We start from the raw sequence: 23,701 nt of genomic DNA, 5'->3' as shown, positions 1-23,701 counted from the left end.
CAAATGAGGTGGAACTGCCTTCCCACCTATACAGTATATATATGACCATTTGTGTGGCGAATCACAGTGCGAGTCAGGTCTCCTGATGTGTCCCTCCACACTCCTCTGCCCCTCCACCCTGGCTCCAGATCCCTGTGGCATCATGGGTAAGTCAATGTTAGTTCTGTCTGGCAGCTTGTTGTCGTTGGCGCCCCGGCAGGCCAGGCTAACTCCAGTAGACACTAACTCAGTGAAACTCACCAGATATTTTCACCATTCAGGAAGTAATTCAAAGTAATTAAAAGTGGCTGGAACCCCAAATCCTCAGCCATCATTTCTGTAGTGAAGCCCAGGGGCAGAAACATAGGGCATTTAGCATGGCCTGAGAGTAAATATAGCAACCTATGAGCCAGGTACAGTATACTGTATCTGTTAAAATAAAATGGTTTAAGAAGATTGTTAATAGTTAATAGCTATGTTGGTCTAGGTATAGTGCCTGTTATTCACTGAATGATCAATCTATTCCAGTTGGACAGGTGATGGTGGTGATTCATGCATAATTTGTATAGCCAAACTCCTGTTATTATGCAATGCATCCTGATTAATTCTGTCAGTAACTTAACACTCTGTCTCCATTCTCTATCCTCATCCCTATCTCTCTAATTGAGTTTCTGCTAAAATGTCCTGGCAAACAATAGGCAGGACAGTCTGAGTTACAGCATACCGGTGGCTATACATTTAAATCTGTTCTCACAACAAACAAAAAAGAGCATTCCGCTCACAAGCCACCCACATCCCATCTGTTCTGATCAGCTTCACTGCGATGAATTCTTCTCATACCCTGTTGCTTGTTGGTGCCTTTGGTAATGATGCAGTTTTTATTTCTCAGTCCAATTAATTTCTCTCTCTTTCCCCAGATGAAGGGAGACAAAGGATCTTTCAACAAAGTAATTGCTCATTAAAATTCAGAGCTTTTTGTCTGTGTCACGCGTTCACACGCAAGCACACGCTCGCAAACCCACACACGCACGCTTCTCACTCATGCATGCACACACTCACACACAAACACACTTGGTAGTATGCCAACTCTCAGTAACTGCATGCCAAGCATCCATCTTGTCTTCAAGAAACTGCCCAACTACTTATAAACATTAAGTTTATATGTAATTTGCAAAAAATATTTGTAACAGCAAGAAACAGGTGTGTGGGCCAACGTATTTAACGGCTCTGCATGAGTTCATACAGTGGGTTTTGACCAGAGGCAGCGCCTCCTCTTGACAACGCTTGAAATTTGCACGAAGTCTGTACTTCGCTGAACTTTTTCTACCACTCCGCTAGCAGGGTTTCGCCGCTCACCTTCCCACAATCCCCTGCAAATTTCTCTGCGTGCCCTTGTTGAAAATGAATGAGGGAGGAGCTTCTCCTAACCAAATTTGTTGTTGGTGAAAACACTCTGCAATGCAGTTATTTAATGGTAAAGGTAAACATAAAACAGCATAAATGCGTGGTCATGCGCACTAAATTCATCAAGCATTTACAAGCACCGGATATAAATGATATTAGCTGGTTTTCATAGAGCCGGCATACAAATAATCTAGTCGACATATCAAGTATAAAAGTCCAATAACCAAACCTGGATTGCCCTTTGGGCAGTCTCTCCATGTTTTTTTTTTGCAGTTGCCTTTTCAGAAAGACAAGCCATTTTGGCCTTCATCCGCACAGAACTGCTGTGCTGGAATGGACATGTCAACCTTTGAAGAAGACAAGTCCAGCAGATGCTCAGGGCTTAGCGGTCCATTCTATATGACGAGCATGGTGGTTCCTGTCCTCAGTCCAGCTGTCCAGTCAATCACAGCATATGGTATATCATTTTACTCATTTCCTTCAACCCTGAAATCTTGTCATCTCGATTTGTAGGAAACAGAACTGAACACCTGTTGCCTTGAGTGAAAGTCCCCAGCGCTTTTTCTGACAAGGAATGGAACTGCACTGGAGTGATGAACAGTAACTAAGAAGTGGAATTACTATTCATTTGGTGCATTTGTTAAGCCGGAATGTGCATTCCAATATAAAACATGTTCATATAAAACATAGATACAAACAATAATTATTCAATCTGAGATAAAGAGTTGAACATCAGATAGGCACATAAAAAGTTCATCTAGAATTGTATTCATTTGTGATTTCGTGGTCAAAACAGAAGTGTGTTCCACATTTTTCCCACAGAAGATTCATGCATGAATGTGGGTAGAGATTCTCTGTCCATTCTGACAAAACCAGCAGGCAGTTGTTCTTAGATCGTGTCCAACCTTGAGCCTTGTGTCATGTCCTCACTAACACAGCAAAAACAGAAGAAAGCCATATCAGGCACCATAGGCTGTCAATGCTGAGTCTAAGGCCTGGTGAGTGTGGTATAGACCGGCTGCTCCCAATTTGAGGTGGGGCTGTGGGGCGGAGGGATGGCTACGCTGTTGATGAGCGGTTTGCCGTAGGGGTGACGAGAGGAGTGGAAGTAGGGGTACTGATAGAGACCTGCGGGGTAGCTGGAGTAGGCACTGTAGTAGCTGGGGCTCTGGAGGTCTGCATAGTCACACTGGGGGCTGGGCTGGGAGGAGGAGGATGAGGGGGCTGCAGAGGAGGGGCCGCCTCCAGAGCTGAGGGGGGCGTAGTCGGGGTGGGGTGGCGAGGAGCTGTGGGAGTGCTGGCTGCTGTAGTGGCTGGGACTCAACTGCTCCGTTTTGATCGGCGTTCTGTGGTGAAGGCCATCGCTGTTACTAGAAGACGAGGAGGAAGAGGGGAGCGCCGCCTCCGCTCCCGCCCCTTTTGGACCCCAAGGCAAGGCATTGCTGTGGGAGTGGCCGTAGGAGGAGCTGAGGGACCCAGAGGGGGGGTTGGATCCGTGACCCCCGTGCCCATGGTCCGGAGGCGCCGGGGCGGAGCTGTGCTTGTTGAGTGGCAGGTACTGGTCGAACTCATGGACGTCAAAGGCATCCATGTTGCTGATGACATCGGTGCTCAGCTCAGAGATGTCCAAGTTGCTGAAGTCGATGTTCTGCCGTCCCCCATCCAGGGGGCGCCGGCCATCATGTTTCAGCCCAAGATACAGCTCTGTCTTGGGGGTGGTGGGGGGTGTGGGGGGACCATGTGGATGGCCTTCAGAAAATACACAACAGATGCATAAACATTAGCTACGGCGTACTAACAAAAGAATGTGCCGGAACACCTGAACCCAGGAGAGATAAGTGTTCATACAAGATCTCAATCAGTAAAAAAAAGACCTGGTGACTGACAAACTGTGTGTTGTTATTGAGTATGGATTGTTCTACATTCTTGCACAAATGTATCACATATGCTGGGAGATCCACTCACCTGTCCGCTCTGGATGATTATGCCCATTCCCCATAGAGATCAGTCTGGCCAGACCAGGTTCAGCCTTGTACATCTGGCCTGGGTGGAATTGGGCCAGCTCAGCCCCGGAGTCGGAGTTACACTGACCTGGCTTGGTGCTCTTCCTTCTCCGGGGTTGGTATTTGTAGTCAGGGTAGTCTTTCTTGTGTTGCACCCTCAGTCTCTCTGCCTCCTCCATAAATGGCCTCTTCTCGCTTTCAGAGAGCAGGCTGGAAATTGATGACAGGTTGGGTTGAGTTGTGGACTATTATAAGATGCACAATGCTGGATGTCACAGTGAATATCATTACCATAATCATTCTAAACATGCCATGTAAAATTTGGTTAATCATTATGAAAAGGCAAAGTTGTGCACAAATTTTCATGAAACAATAGTAGAAAATAAACGAATAATAAGTATTTTGTAACTTGTCAATCTTCACTGCAGATTTTTGGGTTTGGAGCAAAAAACATTTCCATAGTACATCTGTTCCATGTTCTATGCGGCACATTAGGTACGCAAATGTGTACTATACCCCCCATTAAATATATACATTCGGTTATCTCTACTGACCGCCAGAGCTTCCCCAAGGTCTTGCTGAGTTCGGCGTTGTGGAGATGCGGGTACTGGTCAGCTAGTTTCCTGCGCGCCGCTTGCGCCCACACCATGAACGCGTTCATCGGCCGCTTCACATGGGGTTTGTTTTTCAGAGACCGGTCTCCTCGTGTAGGCATCGGTACGAGCGACCAGTCGTATCCGTTAAGCACCTGAGACACTGCGTCTCGGATGCACGCGGGAAACCGTTTATCTTCCTCGCTGGTGTCCATTTTTGGGGTTATCCCGTTGCCGGGCGCCTGTCCATCGGAGCCGGTTGGAGAGGACGGGACGTCCGAATCCGAGTCGTCCTGCGACATCGAGCTGGCGGTTCCCGTTGGACTACATGGATGGTCGCTGAATGACTTACTCTTTTCCTCGGTCATGTTCAGTGAAAAATTGCTTTGGTCTATATAGCTGCCTGTTGATTGTGCCAAATGCGCATTTTACGCACGGAGCCCTGAGTGAGGAACAATTAAAATGTAAAATCCCAAACGCTTGTCGTGATGTTAATTCTTACCTATCACCCTGTTGTAAGTTGTCATATTGGTTATAATGTCCAAACTCTGAAATCTCAGTTTGATACTGACACATTTTGTTGTGCTAAGAGAATGTTGTTGGAATCTGGTTGCGTCCTCTCACTCCACCCCTCATATATTATTGGTTTGTACATACGCTGTAGCTCCACTGATTCCTCCCATTTGTGGGAAATATGAGCCAGTGATTTGAAATGTGTGTTATATACATTCTAATAATTAGTTTTACTGTATAGCCAATGTAAAATTGCTTATATCATTCAGACATTAAAACAGGATACTCGTAGACAAAATGAACATGGTCAGAATTCCAGCTTTATATTCAGATACATTAACTGTGGAAGCATATGTGCAAGGCATGAACTCGATGGACTTGCAACCTCACAGCAGACCCCCACCTGTTCTGAGCCACACTTTTCTAGCTAAAAAAATAAATATGGGGTGATGCCTGTTTTGCATGTTATTTTGGCATTAATTCGTGTCACATATCAGTTTGAAAACAATGTTAATAAAGCCGCATACAAACGTGGTTTCTTTTTTGCTTTCTTGAGTAATGCAGCTCTAAAATGCAGGTGTTTCAGCCTAGCTCAGTGGTTTCTATGGTGGTGGGGCAGCCAGCTGAAAATACGGAGTGTAGGGGTTGGTAATGTTCTCTTGCGTTGTCATTGGCTCAGTGTTCTGTCACTCATGGGGACATTACGTCACCACCAAATCTAAGGTTAGAGCTAAAAAGAGCCTTGGGTGCTGCCATAGAGTTACATTAGAAGTGCCCATCCAAGAAGGCTCAAGGTAAATTGGCCACAGATATAATGACATCTTATCTACAGTAGCTTTGTTGGGATTTTATTTAACTAGGCAAGTCAGTCAAGAACAAATTATTATTACAATCTACTGGCAAATCCTTTTAAATCCTATTCATGTGAAGAGAAATAATGAAAAGAAATTATAGATAAAACGTATCGGTGCTCATCGGGCCATTGGACATAAACATTACACAACAAGATGGAAATCACAAATTCAACAATGAGTGGTTTGGAAGGAATCAGTGGATAACTGCAAGCATTGCAACGCAATCACTAGCTTTCTTTTCACTTGAGTGGGTCTGTGGTCCCAAGTCTGGTATTAACGGTCTATTTTTCAAATTGAATAGGATAAACATTCAACATTGGCCATTGTGTCAATCCAGCATGACTTTTGCCACGCTCAAAACAACTGGAATCTCAGAACTGGGAAATATGATTTCAGTGAGTTCAAGACAACTGGGAATGAGCTCCAACTGGGAAAATATGTTTTGAACGGTCATCCAACTCGGAATTGCAAGTCGGGAACTCGGGCCTCTTTCTAGAGCTCCGACCTGAAGATCACTGATGTCATCATGATTCAACCTTGTTTTTTCAGAGTTCCCAGTTGTATTGAATGTCCCATAAATCCAAAGAATGACAGATTTTGATGACAAAGTTTGATGACAGAATTTGCACACGAAGGACCGCCGCGCCACCTTCCTGTTCAAGTGAGCACAACACAACAAGGTGAGTCCAAAAATGTCTTGTATGCTGTTGTATAAATTATGTAATATGCTAGGGAGATATGTACTGTAGCTAAGAAAGAAATACGAAGTGTGTGTTGTGTAGTAAGCTGTTATTAGCTCATGTGCCCCACTCTAATAATTTGGTCTTGTTTCCCCTCCTAATTTTGCCTACTGATCTAACTTGGTGGTGCACATGTAGCCTATAGCCTGTTTTAGAGAAATGTAATCATCTAATATTGTAAGAGCTTTCATTGTCTGCTTATATCCCCTACGGCTCTGACTTGGTGTACAGGGAGAATAGTGAAAGAATGGCCCATGTTCTGAATTCTGTCGCTGTACATTTCAAAAGTGCTGAACAAATAGTTACAGTATATTGTCCGTCCTAGCTCACACATTAATGTCATAATCGAAATTAGATTTTGAAAAAAGATCAAGGTGCCTTGCGAGGATCAGGCAACAAGTGGCTAATCTACCCTTGCCTTCCGTCCTGCTAGCTAATGTTCACTCGCTGAAAAATAATTGTGACAAGCTGAATGCACGTATATCCTACCAACGAGACATTAAAAACTGTCACATCTAATGTTTCACTGAGTCGTGGATCAACGATGAAATTAAGAACATACAGCTGGCAGGTTGTACACTCAATCAGCAGGACAGAACAGCAGCCTCTGGTAAGACACGGGGTGGAGGCCTAACACTGAAACATGCATGAGAGCATCAGCTGTTCCGGACGACTGTGTGATCACGCTCTCCGCAGTCGCAGGGCCAGACAAATTGCCAGGACGTGTACTTCGAGCATACGCTGACCAACTGGCAAGTGCCTTCACTGACATTTTCAACCTCTCCCTGTGTGAGTCTGTAATACCAACATGTTTCAAGCAGACCACCATAGTCCCTGTGCCCATGAACACTAAGGTAATCTGCCTAAATGACTACCAACCCGTAGCACTCACGTCTATAGCCAAGAAATGCTTCGAAAGGCTGGTCATGGCTCACATCAACACCATAATCCAAGAAACCCTAGACCCACCTCACCAACAGATCCACAGATGATGCAATCTCTATTGCACTCCACACTGACCTTTCACACCTGGACAAAAGGAACACCTATGTGAGAATGCTATTCATTGACTACAGCTCAGTGTTCAACACCATAGTGCCCTCAAAGCTCATCACCAAGTTAAGAACCCTGGGAATAAACACCTCCCTCTGCAACTGGATCCGAGACTTCCTGATGGGCCGCCCTCAGGTGGTAAGGGTAGGCAACAACACATCCGCCACGCTGATCCTCAACATGTGGGCCCCTCAGGGGTGCGTGCTCAGCCCTTCCTGTCCTTCCTGTTCACTCATGACTGCATGGCCAGGCACGACTCCAACACCATCATCAAGTTTGCTGATGACACAACAGTGGTAGGCCTGATCACCGACAACAATGAGACAGCCTATAGGGAGACCTGACCGTGTGGTGCAAGGACAACAATCTTTCCCTCAATGTGATCAAGACAAAGGAGATGATTGTGGACTACAGGAAAAGGAGGACCAAGCACCCCCCCCATTCTCATCTACGGGGCTGTAGTGGAGCAGGTTGAGAGCTTCAAATTCCTTGGTGTCAGCATCACCAACAAACTAACATGGTCCAAGCACACCAATTAGTCGTGAAGAGGGCACGACAAAACCTATTCCCCCTCAGGAGACTGAAAAGATTTGGCATGGGTCCTCAGATCTTCAAAAGGTTTTACAGCTGAACCATCGACGGCATCCTGACGGGTTGTATCACTGCCTAGTATGGCAACTGCTCGGCCTCCAACCGCAAGGCACTAGAGAGGGTAGTGCTTACAGCCCAATACATCACCGGGGCCAAGACCTCTATACCGGTGTCAGAGGAAGACCCTAAAAATTGTCCAAGACTCCAGCCACCTTAGTCATAGACTGTTCTCTCTGCTACCGTATGGCAAGCGGTACCGGAGCGCCAAGTCTAGGTCCAAGAGGCTCCTAAATAGCTTCTACCCCCAAGCCATAAGACTCCTGAACAGCAAATAAATGGCTACTATTTGCATATAGAACAGTCTATGACTTCAGAGACTCTAGTCTGACAATTTTAGGGTCTTCCACTAACACAGCCTGGTATAGAGGTTCTAAATGGCAGGAAGCTCGGCCCCAGTGATCTACTGGGCCATCCACAGTACCCTATGTTCCGCCTTGCGGTTCGATGCCAAGCAGTTGCCATACCAAGCGGTGACGCAGCCAGTCAAGATGCTCTCAATGGTGCAGATGTGTAACTTTTTGAGAACCTTAGGGCCCTTGCCAAATCTTTTCACCCTCCTGAGGGGGTAGAGGTGTTTACGTGCCCGCTTCATGACTGTGTTGGTGTGTTTGGACTAGGCCTGTGGCGGTCATGAAATTGTCAGCCGGTAGTTGTCAAGCAAATAACTGCCGGTCTCACGGTAATTTACTGTTAATTAACACATTTAGCATCTCCTGGCTTCCACGCATAGCTTACAAGCCACTGATGCAGACCTTTTGATACATAGAAAATGTTGTGTATTTCAGAAGAACAGAATAGCATACTCTGAGTTGTCCTTATGTTAGGCCCTAATCTGGATATGGATGTGGGCTACACTATTAACTTAGCAGACATGATTAGTTTAGAACTTCGTGGAATTATTTTATAGTATGAAGAACACAATTGAGCATAGCTGAATAAAATAGAACGGATATGTTCTCCAAATGATTTGAGGGCGCACATGCGCACATTCAGTGTTGAGCGGTTAACCAAGAAACGATACTCCTATATGCTTAATTGAGTTGATGTAACTTTAGTTGTGATACTAATGTTGGGCTATACAGTGCATTATGATTAATGGAAACAGGATGCACCTGAGCTCAATTGAATACTTATGTAAATGTGATTTTAATTAAAAAATATATATTTAGTAATTTCAACCTTTTTTTGCTTTGTCATTATGATGTATTGTGTGTAGATTGAGGGGGAAACAATTGAATACATTTTAGAATGAGGCTGTAACGAGTAGTCTACAGACGAGAAAATAAACTGTTGTATTATTTAAAGTGTAATTTTATTTGAATAGTCTATAGTAACTGGCTACTGGTCAATTTTCAGCTGCGGACCAATAATGTCTCTTTGCCATCTGCAACGAATGGTAAGGCAAGGATGTAATGTGAGTTGAAAAGTAGAATTCTCTTTTGCCACCCCACTCAGACTCTCCTTCATTTCTCATAAAGGGAATAGGGCCAAAGACAGTCTTCGTAACCCTGGCCCAGTGGACATGCAACTACTGTGTAATGATCAGGCCATAGATGGATTTACAGTACAGAGGGAATGAAAAAGAGCGATGTAGAGACAGAAATATGGATGAACACAGTCTGTAGTTTAATACAAGTTCTACAACTGAAAGGGAGGAGGGTACCAATTCATTCTTGGTTCTGTTTTCATTTCATTTAACTAATACAGTACAAACCAGGGGAGGCTGCTGAGGGGAATATGGCTCATAATGTCTGGAATGGAATGGCATCAAATCATGTGTTTGATACCATTCTGCTCCAGCCACTACCACAAACCCATCCTCCCCAATTAAGGTGCCACCAACCTCCTCCTACAGCGTTTGATTTCCTCGATAAGCGGGTCTTCTGTATAATGAAAAAGAGAAAAAAAAGAGACCACAGAACCTGACCACAGCCATCCAGCATCCAAAGTGTCATTAACCAATCAGAGAAGTCAAATTGACCTGGGCTCTTATCTGAACTAGTGGCCTACATCCAGAACTACTTATCCTCACCCCTGCAGCGATGAGATTTTACACCATAACTGCGTTTGAAAGATTAGATGCCCCACGTACCATAAAACCTCAGTCGGATTGAATTGAGCGAGCTGAGTTTTTGGGATGACAACTGAGGAATCCTTTTCAGGCAACAAAGACCAGCTGAATCAGCCACATCTGCTAACCCTGTTTTCCAATGTTCTCAGAGTAGCAGTGCTTATTTATATAGGAACAGCCCCCCCCCCCCCTGTTATACAGCATATAATCATATTTATCATGATTTAAAAGGCAAAACGGATCCTATACAAGCTCTTACTCTGAGACACATTTTGAATACAGACCCACCCATGGCTAGATGTTTAAGGGGGGTTTGGGTGGCATGATACACTAACTCTGATCTCTCTGCCAGTAGGCAAATTTACCAGTACAGACCAGTGAGCGGCATTAAATCATGTCAGCTGAGACACCTGGTTGGTGTTGACGACCCCTACACCACCAGAGCAATGAGATTATGCATTGACATCAAATGTAATCATCCCAAACCTCTGGCTATGGCCCAGACCCAGATCATATTAACACTGATCTGAATGTGATCGCGTCACCTAAGCCTAGGGAATGGGGATAACAAGGGCTCTGTTATAGTTGTGGGAAGGTTCTAAAGACAAGGAGTTTGTGGACTAACAAATAGCAGGCTGTTAAGGTCCAGGCGCAGATTGATGCTGTAGTCATACATGTAATTGAAGGTAACTTACCAAACGAATACCTGTAAGGAGAGAAAAAGAATAGACCAGCATAAAAATGTATATTTTGATTTGATTACAGAGTTGGCCTACCCTACATACTGTATTTGTATTCATTAAGAATCCCCATTAGAATCTTCCTGGGGTACAAACAAGATTAAGGCAATTACAGTGGCAGGGCTTCTAAACTATCACAGATTATAAAGGGAAACTCAGCAGTGAGCTGCCCAATGACGCGAACCTACCAGATGAGCTAAATGCCTTCTATGCTCGCTTTGAGGCAAGCAACACTAAACCATGTGTGAGAGCACCAGCTGTTCCGGATGACTGTGATCACGCTCTCCGTTGCCAATGTGAACAAGATCTTTAAACAGGTCAACATTCACAAGGCCGCAGGGCCAGACGGATTATCAGGACGTGTACTCAAAGCATGTGCTGACCAGCTGGCAAGTGTCTTCACTGACCTTTTCAACCTTTCCCTGACCGTCTGTAATACCTACATGTTTCAAGCAGACCACCATAGTCCCTGTGCCCAAGAACACCAAGGTAACATGCCTAAATGACCACCGACCCGTAGCACTCACGTCTGTAGCCATGAAGTGCTTTGAAAGGCTGGTCATGGCTCACATCAACACCCTTATTCCAGAAACCCTAGACACACTGAACACCTTCCTCTGCAACTGGATCCTGGACTGCCTGATGGGATGCCCCCGGTGGTGAGGGTAGGCAACACAACCGCCACACTGACTCTCAACATGGGGTGGGGCCCTCAGGGGTGCTTCTATAGGCTATCCAATTGGGTGAGACAGAGCGATGGCCTCTATTAAAAAGACGGGGATCCCATCAGCTTTCTATAAGCTAGGCTTACTATATTTATTTCTCAACTTTCCTAATATTAAGCACATTGCTTCTCTTTACAACAGGAGTATAGCCTACCTGTCTGATATGAAAATGAACCACGGGAAAAGCATCCTCCATTTGCTATTTAAGTGCGTAGATTACATTTTTCACGCTGGCCCAGTTTCTAGACAGGTGCATGAAAATTATCCATTCTAAATCAAAACAAATTTCACACATATTTAGTATATGTAAAGACCAGATTAAATCAAGAATAGTGTGATGGGTGACAATATTATCACTTGACAATGATGCCCTGCATTAGGCAGGAAACGGCATATGCTCTTTTTGCAAGCTTAGGCCCATATGTCTATGTTTTGATAAGGTTTGTATCAAAACTAGTGTCCAAATAACTTCTTAAAAATGAAGCACATTAATCTGCTGTACAATTGGTGTAGAGCCTAACTGGCCTACATAAGCAGCGAGTGAGTTTCAAGTTTGGGGAAGATCATTTTCAACATAAAAACGCACCTTTATAATAAAGCATTACACGCATAATCACATTTACATGCACAATCACGCTTTTGATAATGGTGTTTTCCTGCTAATGGAACATTTGTGCTTTGAGCCTATTGCAATGTTTGCATTGCTGCACTTATAATGTGAATAAATAGCCTAATAGTTTATCGACATTTTAAGCTAAACGTTCTGATCTTTTGTGTCAGCCTCATTGCGTAACAGTTTTTTGATCCTAGTGGTTGTATTCAATAGGGACCTATCACATCCCACACCTGTCCCAGACTATGTTTGGAATATTTATTTCTCACACAGAATATAATAGGTAAACTTGTGTACTATGGGTGATAGTAGAGGGACATAGGCTACTATGTCTGTACATACTGTACCTTGGTTACTGGTTTTATATTTCATAAGTTATTTATTTATTTTTGACTTGTAAGACCTATGTACAGAATGTTTTTTTTTTTGTTTGTTGTTTGTTTGGCCTAATCATCTTGTTGGCTGACGGAAGTAAATGGGGACAGTTCTTCCAATATGCACCTCGGAATTGTGTTGTGCACCTCGGAATTGACGTGCTCAGTTGCGTCCCTTACGTGTCTGTCTTCACTTGTAGCCTGTGAGAAAGACCCGATCACCTGATGGAGAGCCATGTGAGTGGGGTGCTTCGGCATGTGCAGCACTCAGGGAGCTGGGCACAACGCAGCACTCCGGGCCAAGGGCACAAAAGGCATGGATTACAGCCACACAAAGGGGATGCCGCCATGAATTCGAGGCATTATCAAAGTGCTTGTCAAATTGTGAATGGGAGACTGCTAGTATGTACAGCCTTTGCAAAAAAGAAAGCAGAACTCATGCCTTTCAAGATACTTTTTTTTCACATCACCAACCTCGTCATGCAGCCTTATAATGTATTAAATCTGAAAAAATCTTTACAAAATACAACTTTTACATTACCCTGCAGTTTACCAATAAAATGGGCTGAAGGTGAAGTAGACATACTTGGTATTCATATCACAAAATATATAAATAAGCTCTCCACAATTAATTTCAATAGAAAACTTGTAAAAATAGACAAGATCCTGCAACCATAAAGAGGTAAATACCTGTCTATTTATGGAAAAATTGCCCAGATTAACTCCATAGTCATATCTCAGTTTACTCACTTACTTATGGCGCTGCCTACTCCTGATGATTCGTTTTTCAAATCATATGAGCAAATAATATTTCACTTTATCTGGGACGCTAAATCAGACAAAATAAAGCGTGACTATCTATATAATGAATATGAATTGGGTGGGTTGAGATTATTAAATATAAAAGCACTAAACCTCTCTCTAAAACCCTAAATGGTTCTCAAGTAGATTACTAAGAAAAGCTCATCCATTGTTTAAAATAGTTTTTTTTGCCTTTGTGCAGATTGCCATGTCTCAGTTTTCGATTAATTGAAAATTATACTTTTTTCAAAGTATCTCTCCTTCAAACAAGCATTGCAGAGCTGGCTACAATTACATTTTCATCCCCCTGAAAAGATAGAACAAATATTACAACAAATATTATGGCTGAACTCAAATGTGCTGGTTGATAAAATACCTGTATTTATGGGAAAGATGTTTGAAAAGGGTATTTTGTTCTTAAATGATATTGTAAATTGGAATGTCAGAGTTATGTCTTTCACAACTGGAGTTATCAGAATTGTACAGGAAGGTCTGCTCAATGCAAGAGTTCAACCAATTGATTACAGCATTACCCCCAAAATGGAGGAGGCAGGTGGCAGCAGGAGGAGGTAGGGTACTGGTCTGTCTGCCCAATATAAAGGATCAAAACAGGAATAAAAATAGCATAAATAGGAAAGTATACCAGTTTCATTTGAGGACCAGGATGTTGACAACTGTGCCATACAGATTGCAAAATAGTTGGGAAAAGATTTTTGATGTACCAATTTCACGGTACAGGGTGTATGAGTTGATATATAAAACAACGCAAGTTTCAAGACTTCTTCTTGCTTTTCAACTAAAATTATTATATAAAATTCTTGCCACCAATAAAATGTTGAATATTTGGGGCATAAAATCATCTAAGCTTTGCAGATTTTGTAGTGACGATATAGAATCAATAGACCATTTATTTTGGTATTGCCCTCTGGTAGCCTGTTTCTGGTCTCAGGTTCAGGAATGGCTGAAAATGCATAACATTGATCTCAAATTTACCCTAGAAATAGTACTGTTAGGAGATCTGGAGAGACCGGGTCAGTCAATTACTAATATATTTATCTTCAACTCGCAACCTGTGGATTCTATTCAATTAGATACATTGAAATTGTACATTAAACATCACAGCATAGTTGAAAGATATATGTTGCATAGAAATCCGAAGAGGGTGGCCAGCAGAGATCGGTGAGATGGGCTGAGGGAAGCTGAGGGTTGGGAGGTGGAATTGGAGACAAATGGGAGGGGAGTGGCCGGGCGGGGGGTAGAATGATGGTCAAAGATAAAACTATTAAAAATAAAGTCAAAATTAAACATACTTTTTATTAAGTTTGAATGACACTGAGGGGCAGTGTTTTTACAGCTAATGTCGGTTTGGCTGAGGCTGATGCCGTGCAGGTGTTTATACACATGCATATACACACACTCTCATTCAAATACACACATACATGGACAAACACAAATGTAAATAGTGCCAGACATGTACTCAAACATATAGAGTTGACCTTGCTGTTATAATTTTAGTTGTCCTTGATGTCCTTTGTTTTTTGCATTGTTGTTTTCTGTTTTTCTTTGTCTTTTTATTTTTTCTCTTCAGTTCTTTTTTTTGGGGGTTGTTGGTGCATTGAGGGGGTTCTTAGGGGTGGGGAATGGAATTAATGTATTATTATTATTATTTATTTTTAAATGTAAATCTTGGGGGGGACTGTGGGAGGGGTCTCGGACGGTTGAGGGGCAGCATTTGGGGAACTGTGGGGGGGGATTCTGGGAGGGTTCGGGTCCCCGTTTTTGTCCTTGGGAGAGATCTGTAGACATGCCCTTGAGCAGGGCATTGACCCTGGATACATCTTTGTTTCGCTCTTAATGGGAGTTTGTTGGATGACTGGTGTGGTGTAGTTGTTGAGCGGCTTCACTACAAGTATATTGTATGTTTTGGATTCAATTTAAAAAAATAATAATCTGAACATACATTTGTAGAACAACTAAAGTCACATACACTACCATTCAAAAGTTTGGGGTCACTTAGGAATGTCCTTGTTTTTGAAAGAAAAGCACATTTTTTTGTCCATTAAAATAACATCAAATTGATCAGAAATACAGCGTAGACATTGTTAATGTTGTAAATGACTATTGTAGCAGGAAACTGATGATTTTTGATGGAATATCTACATAGGCGTTACAGAGGCCCATTTTCAGCATCCATCACACCTGTGTTCCAATGGCACGTTGTGTTAGCTAATCCAAGGTTATAATTTTTATAAAATAATGCCACGGAATTTTAAGCAAATCTTGTCTGGCAAATCTTGTCTGCTAAATGAACTAGCGTAGCCCACAGCCATTTGCATAGCCAGATCAGGGCCTAACATAAGGACAACTCAGTATGCTATTCTGTTCTTCTGAAAGACTACATTGTTTCTTTAGACCTGTCTAAAATAAATAATGGATTTATTGTGAAGGTGTAGCATATATTACATAGATTTATTAGACTTTTTAAAATGTAGATGTTCAAAAGGTCTGCATCATTGGCTTGTAGGCTGTGTGGAAGTCAGGAGATGCTAAATGTGTCAATTAACGTCAATTACCGTGAGATGACAGTTATTTGCTTGACAATCACCGGTTGACAAAATTTTGTGACTGCTACAGATATATGATATACATTTGACATGCTTTTGGTGATGGGCTTACATAGTTTAACGTGGCTCAGTGCAGCTACTGCGACAATTTCAGGAATGTAACAGGCTGTTACTCTAATTTCTGGTAAACTCAAAATAACGAGTCTCAAACATTAGGAAAATGTCTAAGGAAAATGTCAACAATTTCAGCTGTTTCAAAAACATTTCTATGCTATTACCCTTTATACTGTAGGAGTGTTGGCTCACGAGACAATTGTGTTTACACTGCCCATCTTCAAGGTGGGCAACTGTCAGCGAGTGTCGTGAGCTACCTCCAGAGGTAGCAGTCAAGACGTAGCAAGGACGCAAGTTTACGTGTGTAACTGAAGGTATTTCTACAAAAAGTGCAGTAAGTGTGAAGAGGCTCTTAGTTAGGAGGGGTGAACAGGCTGGATTTAGCTGAAGGGAGAAGGTAAACCTTCCACTAGAGCACTCTGCTGCTTTCACATTAGGCCAGTCTGGGGAATTAGACTTTTATACATGTGTGCATCCTCACACACGCGGTGTCACATGCGCACCAGTCATATACACTATATATACAAAAGTATGTGGACACCACTTAAAATTAGTGGATTCGTTTATTTCAGCCACACCTGTTGCTGACAGGTGTATAAAATCGAGCACACAGCCATGCAATTTCCTGAGACAAACATTGGCAGTAGAATGGCCTTACTGAAGAGCTTAATGAGATTTCAACGTGGCACCGTCATAGAATGCCACCTTTCCAACAAGTCAGTTCGTAAAATCTCTGCCCTGCTAGAGCTGGCCCGTCACCTATAAGTGCTGTTATTGTGAAGTGGAAATGTCTAGGAGCAACAACGACTCAGCCACGAAGTGGTAGGCATATTTGGTTATTTAAAGCATCCTCGCCTGCTCTCATTGCTTTAACTGTAAACAAAGCTTCAGAACTGTGAGGTCAGCTCAGACCTCTTTTTTTTTTAATGCAAAAACCAAATTAGCATTTTTTGTTTCCCCCTTTTAACTCTCCCCTTTTTCACTACTTCATCACAGACGTCGTAACTGAGTAACTTCCCGAACGTACCAATGCCTTATTTCACTTGCTGAGAAATGTGTTCACATTTTTACCTTTGCCACACTTGTCCTTTAGCAATAGCATCTGTCCTTTTCTCTCATATCCCATTTCTTCATCTCTCATGCCCCTTAGTCATCTCATCCCATATCTTGGTCAATCACATTCTCCTTCCACACTATATTCCCCCCACATCTGCTTGACCACTAGTCATTCCCCTGTACTTTTTCTGTAATCCCTCTGTCCTGTACTCTCTCCCTGTTGTTCTTTCTCTGACTGTTCTCTCTCTTCCCTCTCTCCCTCTTTGCCTTCCCTCCCAGGTTGGGAGAGTCAGTTGTTGGAGACAGGCTTCCTGGGGATATGCCTGTGTGGTGTCTGTCCCTGCCCCCCTCGCTCATCTCCATCTGGACCTTCCGCTGGCTCATCGCCCGCATAATTCCGGGCGCCGGGATTGATAAACACACACACACACACACACACACACACACACACACACACACACACACACACACACACACACACACACACACACACACACACACACACACACACATGTACACATCTATTACACTGACACACATATCGCCAGTCCTTCACATTTGTATGGGCAAAGTGGGGCAAATGGACACTCGCCTGAATTCACCTCAAAGTCTGTGGAAAAACACAGAATTTCTAGTCATTTGTCATTCACTGTGTTTATATGAAAAGTGTACTGGGCTTTGGATAAATGCAAATATGGAACCAGTCAGGCAACTTTTGTGACTCTCTTATGGTTTCCATAGTGGAGAGATGGAACACCGAACCCAGACTAACCCAGCACAGTTGTCTGCCAGAACTTGGGGGTTGAAACTTGCCACAATGCTCAGTGTTTTTTCAATTAGGCCCATAAAGAGGACAGAGCAACGAGGGGACTATATGTTCAGTCAGCTAACCTCAGTTTCAAGAGTATGATTGACTTGAAATGCTTACTTGAACTAATTTCCCCTAGACACAAAGTTATTACAACACATTTATTAAAAACAAAGCACTTTAGGTCCCCTTAGACACAGCTGAGGCCTAACCAATAAACAGCCTATTAATTGTGGGATAATCCATTTTATTGTGGTTGGGGTAGGATACAAATGTTTTTTTAAATATAATTGAAAGCATATAGTTTTGATCTTTAGATGACATGAGGTTAAAGCTTAAACCTTTTTGGAAATGATAGACAAAGTCTGAAGTTCCTTCGATTGACACTGGCAGTGTAAATCTAGTGTAGTATAGTTCAAAGCCCATGCTACAGTCACTCAGTGTTGGTTCTGTAAGTGTTGGTTAGACTAGGTCAGGGTAATCTATCCCTTGGTCTGTGTTGACCTCTGTTGAGAACCCTTAAGTGAAGTGGGTGTAACCAGTAAGATTCAAAGGAACCCTAAGTAAGAAACTCGATCCAGAGCGGTTTCATGTTTGGATTTCGAACGCGTCAGATCATAACCCAGTTCATTGATTTGGATTTGTCTTATTTCTCAATGTCTAATACCAGTCAGTATTATCCAAACTGCTTCGTATGCTGTCAATTATTTCAAATGTAATAATTGTGCTATTGAGGACATAACAAAAATATATTTGATCATTTCCTTCAGCAGATTAGTCTAAACAGATTCTACATTTTTCACGACTTTAGAATTAAGGCCCTCCCTCACATGCTGAAAATATCCTTCCTGGCAACACACTACATTCTCTTCCCCTGTTCCTTAATGGTTCCACTTTTGCTTTCACGTCCTAAGCTAAGTTTGTGCGTGCGTAAGCATCTCCTTCAATTTGCTATCCAGGCTGTTAGCATCAGAGTTTTTAAGTCCAGGCGGTTAGCTAAGTGGTGTTAATGGGATCTGATGCACAGGGCAGTCTGTTTAAGCTGTGAAATATAATCATAGTAATCAGGGTTCCAGTGGGCCGGTGTGGTGCCCAATGACTGGGTGTGATATAGTTTGGACCTGGCCAGTTAACTAGCTGTCTCACAGCCACACCATGACGTGTCACATCTCACACTCTTGCAGGAGGAGCGGTAGGAAGAGTGCACCAGGCAATGATGGAGAGCATTTGCACATAAATGATCTTCAGCCAACAGAATTCAGTCTTACATTGTTCCTCTCTGTAGCTTGTTTCTGAATTATATTGTGCATCTCCCCTCAGGCTCATGTTGATTTGAAGAAGTCCAGTAAAGTGCATGTCTGGTTGGACCGTACCATTCTACTTAGGGGTGATCAAAGACAGCAGTGGGGTCAAACTGTGGACCCCAGTTCCTACCTTTGAACATAAACATGGATTTTATCAAACAAAACTATGCTACATTTTATCTCTCGGGCCCTCAGGATGACAAATCAGAGCAAGATTCCTGAATGTAAGAACATTATTTACCTTGAGGTGAATGTGTCAAACCAGTCTCCTCAAGCAATAGCATGGCATTTTTTTCACTGTAATAGCTGTCTGCCCATATAAGACATGTCTATGTCCCAGAAAGTTGGCTGTTGTATACAGTCATTCTAGTCACATTAGCGCAAGATAGCAACAACCATCCCAGTTTCGGGACACCCATCCCGTAGAGGTTAAGTGGAATTAAACACAAAACTCTGTCAAAGTGGAAGAAAAATGCTAACTTTTTAAAATTAATGCTAAATAAAACACTCATATATTTTGATTAGATAAATATTCAACCGCCTGAGTCAATGCATTAAAATCACTTTTGGCAGCCATTACAGCTGTGAGTCTTTCTGGGTAACTCTACTAAGATTTTCGCAAACCTGAATTGTACAATACAGTATTTGCCCATTTTATTATTAAAAATATTCTTCAATCTCTGTCAAGTTGGTGGTTGATCATTACTAAACAGACATTTTCAAGTCTTGCCACAGATTTTCAAGACAATTTAAGTAAAAACTGTAACTAAGCCACTCTGGAACATTCAATATCGGTAATCAATATTGGTAATCCCTGAGCAGTTTCCTTCCTCTCCATCATATAAATTAGAAAGGATGTCTTTATCTTTGTAATGACTGGGTGTATTAATACACCATCCAAAGTGTAATTAATAACTTCACCATGCTCAAAGGGATATTCAATGTCTGCTTTTTATTTTTACCCATCTACCCTTCTTTGCGAGGCATTGGAAAACCTCTCTGGACTTGGTCATTGAATCTGTGCTTGAAATTCACTGCTCGACAGAGGGACCTTACAGATGCTGTATGTGTGGGGTACAGAGATGGGGTAGTAAAAATCATGGTAACCACCATTATAGTACAGTGAGTTCATGCAACTTATCTTACTTGTTAAGTTATTTTTTTTACTCCTTTAGTTATTTAGGCTTTCCATTTTTCTTAATTTGTAAACATTTCTAAAAACATAATTCCACTTTGACATTATGGGGTATTGTCACGCCCTGACTTTAGTATTCTTTGTTTTCTTTATTATTTTGGTTAGGTCAGGGTGTGACATGGGTGATGTATGTGTTTTTGTAATGTCTAGGGTTTTTGCATGTTTATGGGGTGGTCACTAATCTAGGTGTTTTGTATGTCTATGGTCTATGGCTAGATTGGTTCTCAATTAGAGGCAGCTGTTTATCGTTGTCTCTGATTGGGAACCATATTTAGGCAGTGTTTCTTCGTCTTCATTAAAGAAGTATGTATTCATCTTATGCCTTGGTCTCCTCCATTCATCGAACGTGACAGAATAACCCACCATAAAAGGACCAAGCAGTGTGAAAAAGAGGAGTGGACATCGTGGACTCGGGAGAAAGAAGAGTGGAGGTCATCCTGGACCTTGGAGGAGGTAATGGCAGGGGACAAGACCCTGCCATGGAAGCAGGTGGAGAGAGCACAGGATGAACGGCGACGATATATGAAGACACGACTAGCACGGAAGCCCGAAAGGCAGCCCCAATATTTTTTGGGGGCACACGAGGAAATTGGCTGAGTCAGGTAGGAGACCTGAGCCAACTCCTCGTGCTTACCGTGGGGAGCGTGTTACTGGTCAGGCACCGTGTTATGCAGTGGAACGCACAGTGTCTCCAGTGTGCATTTCTAGCCCAGTGCGCTCCTCGCATTGGCCGGGCTAGAATGGGCATCCAGCCAGGAAGGAGGGTGCCGGCTCAGCGCTCCTGGTCTCCAGTATACCTCCATGGACCAGGATATCCTGCGCCGGCTCTGCGTACTGTGAGTCTGCACAGCCCTGTGCGTCCTGTGCCAGCACCCATTTGCAGGGCAAGTATAACCATCCAGCCAGGACGGGTTGTGTCAGCTCTACACTCCAGACCTCCAATGCGCCTCCACAGCCCAGTACGTCCTGTGCCTGCTCCCCACACTTGCCCTGTGGTGCGTGTCCCCAGCCCAGTACCACCAGTGCCAACACCACGCACCAGGCTTCCTGTGCGTCTCCAGAGCCCTGTACGCCCTGTTCCTCCTCCCTGCACTCGCCCTGAGGTGCGTGCCCCCAGCCCGGTACCACCAGTGCCGGCACCACGTACCAGGCCTATAGTGCGCCTCGGCAGTCTAGTTCGCCCTGCCCCTCCTCCCCGCCTATATGGGAGGGACAGGTATTGTGTTTAGATCAGTGACACAATCTCAATTTAATCAATTTTAAATTCAAGCTGTAACACAACACAATGTGGAAAATCAAGATTGTGAATACTTTCTCACTGCACTGTACATGTGAAGTATTGAATTGGCCAAATGTATTGAATACAATTGAAATACATTACGCAATATACGTTGGAATGTATGTCAAATGTATATCACAATATACAGTGCAATTGTAAAGTATTCAGACTCCTCGACTTTTTCCACATTTTGTTACATTAAAGGCCTTATTCTAAAATTGATAAATGAAAACAATTTCCTCATCAATCTACACACAACCCCCCATAATGACATAGCAAAAACAGGTTTTAGAATTTTTTGCAAATGTATTAAATATAAAAAAACTGAAATAATGTTGACATAAGTATTCAGACCTCTGACTCTGTTCTTTTTTGAAGCACCTTTGGCCGCGATTACAGACTTGATTCTTCATGGGTATGACTCTACAAGCTTGACACACCTGTATTTGGGGAGTTTCTCCCATTCTTCTCTGCAGATCCCCTCAAGCTGTGTCAGGTTGGATGAGGATTGACGCTGCACAGCTATTTTAGGTCTCTTCAGATATGTTCGATTGGGTTCAAGTCTGGGCTCTGGCTGGGCCACTCAGAAACTTGTCCCGAAGTCACTGATGCTCTGTCTTAGCTGTGTGCTTAGGGTCGTTGTCTTGTTGGGAGGTGAACCTTCGCCCCAGTCTGAGGTCCTGAGTGCTCTGGAGCAGGTTTTCATCAAGGACCTCTCTGTACATTGCTCCATCCATCTTTCCCTCGATCCTGACTAGTCTCCCAGTCCCTGCCGCTGAACAACATCCCCACAGCATGATGCTGCCACCACCATGCTTCACCGTAGGGATGGTGTCAGGTTTCCTCCAGACGTGATGCTTGGCATTCAGGCCAAAGAGTTTAATCTTGGTTTCATCAAATCAAATTTTATTTGTCACATGTGCCAAATACTTACTACTTACAAGCCATTAACCAACAATGTAGTTCAAGAAAGAGTTAAGAAAATATTTACTAAATAATCGAAAGTATAAAATGAAAAGTAACACAATAAAATAACAATAATGAGGCTATATTAAGGGGGTGCCGGGACCACGTCAATGTGTGGGGGTATAGGTTAGTCGAGGTAATTTGTACATGTAGGTAGGGGTAAAGTAACTATGCATAGATAATAAACAGCGAGTTGTCAATGTAGATAGTCCGGGTGGCCATTTTATTAATTGTTCAGCAGTCGTATGGCTTGGGGGTAGAAGCTGTTAAGGAGTCTTTTGGACCTAGACTTGGTACTCCGGTACTGATTGCCATGCGGTAGCAGAGAATAGTCTATGACTTGGGTGACTGGAGTCCTGGACAATGTTTTTGGGCCTCCTTCTGACACCGCCTAGTATATAGGTCCTGGATGTCAGGAAGCTTGGCCTCTGTGATGTACTGTGCCGTACGCACTACCCTCTGTAGCACCTTACGGTCGGATGCCGAGTAGTTGATGTACCAGGCAGTGATGGAACCGGTCAGGATGCTCTCGATGGTGCAGCCGTATAACTTTTTGAGGATCTGGGGACCCATGCCAAATCTTTTCAGTATCCTGAGGGGGAAAAGGGGTTGTCATACCCTGTTCACGACTGTCTTAGTATGTTTGGACCGTGATAGTTTGTTGGTGACATGCACACCAAGGAATTTAAACTCTCAACCCACTCCACTACAGCCTCGTCGATGGGGCCGGTCCGTCAGGAAGTCCAGGATCCAGAGGGAGGTGTTTAGTCATTAGCTTAGTGATGATCTTTGTGGGCACTATGGTGTTGAACACTGAGCTGTAGTCAATGAACAGCGTTCTCACATAGGTGTTCCTTTTGTCCAGGTGGGAAAGGGCGGTGTGTAGTGCGATGGAGATTGAGTCATCTGTTGGGGCGGTATGTGAATTGGAGTGGGTCAAGGGTTTTCTGGATGATGGCATTGATGAGAGCCATGACAGCCTTTCAAAGCACTTCATGGCTACCGACATGAGCGCTACAAGGCGGTAGTCATTTAGGCAGGTTACATTCGCACTTTTGGTCTGCTTGAAATATGTAGGTATTACAGACTGGGTCAGGGACAGGTTGAAAATGTCAGTGAACTCAATTGCCAGTTGGTAATCCGTCTGGCCCCGCAGCTTTGTGAATGTTGACCTGTTTAAAGGTCTTGCTCACATCGGCTACGGAGAGCGTGATCACACAGACGTGCGGAACAGCTGGTGCTCTCCTGCATGCTTCAGTGTTGCTTGCCTCAAAGCATAAAAAGCATTTAGCTTGTCTGGT

The 23,701-nt window shown here is 43.2% G+C and overlaps 1 protein-coding gene and 1 pseudogene across 2 annotated transcripts; one reads left to right on the top strand and one right to left on the bottom strand.

The window, feature by feature from the left end:
• Positions 1-1,415: 1,415 nt before the first annotated feature.
• On the bottom strand, positions 1,416-4,590 carry LOC110499053 (transcription factor Sox-8). Of its 2 annotated transcripts, none has more exons than XM_036955886.1 (3): positions 3,941-4,590; positions 3,475-3,596; positions 1,416-3,132 (listed from the first exon to the last, which is right to left on the bottom strand). In XM_036955886.1, exons 1-3 carry the CDS (start codon positions 4,345-4,347, stop codon positions 2,372-2,374), a joined length of 1,290 nt encoding a protein of 429 aa, XP_036811781.1. In that variant the 5' UTR covers positions 4,348-4,590; the 3' UTR covers positions 1,416-2,371. The 2 variants fall into 2 exon arrangements, with proteins under 2 accessions (XP_036811781.1, XP_021431560.1); XM_021575885.2 differs by having other exon boundaries at positions 3,349-3,596; positions 3,941-4,589.
• Positions 4,591-8,164: 3,574 nt separating this feature from the next.
• Positions 8,165-23,701, top strand: part of LOC110498754 — a 55,092-nt pseudogene continuing 39,555 nt past the window's right edge.

Source organism: Oncorhynchus mykiss, chromosome 20, assembly GCF_013265735.2.
Source record: "Oncorhynchus mykiss isolate Arlee chromosome 20, USDA_OmykA_1.1, whole genome shotgun sequence".
NCBI lineage: Eukaryota > Metazoa > Chordata > Actinopteri > Salmoniformes > Salmonidae > Oncorhynchus > Oncorhynchus mykiss.
This window is presented reverse-complemented; position numbering and strand designations above follow the sequence as displayed.

Bases quoted from the DNA above. Each gene is read 5' to 3' on its own strand.
- LOC110499053 (XM_021575885.2), bottom strand. From the start codon at position 4,347: ATGACCGAGGAAAAGAGTAAGTCATTCAGCGACCATCCATGTAGTCCA. The intron at 3,597-3,940 runs GTCAGTAGAGAT...ATCAATTTCCAG, and splicing joins ACCTTGGGGAAGCTCTGGCG to CCTGCTCTCTGAAAGCGAGA. The intron at 3,133-3,348 runs GTGAGTGGATCT...TATTTTCTGAAG, and splicing joins TAATCATCCAGAGCGGACAG to GCCATCCACATGGTCCCCCC.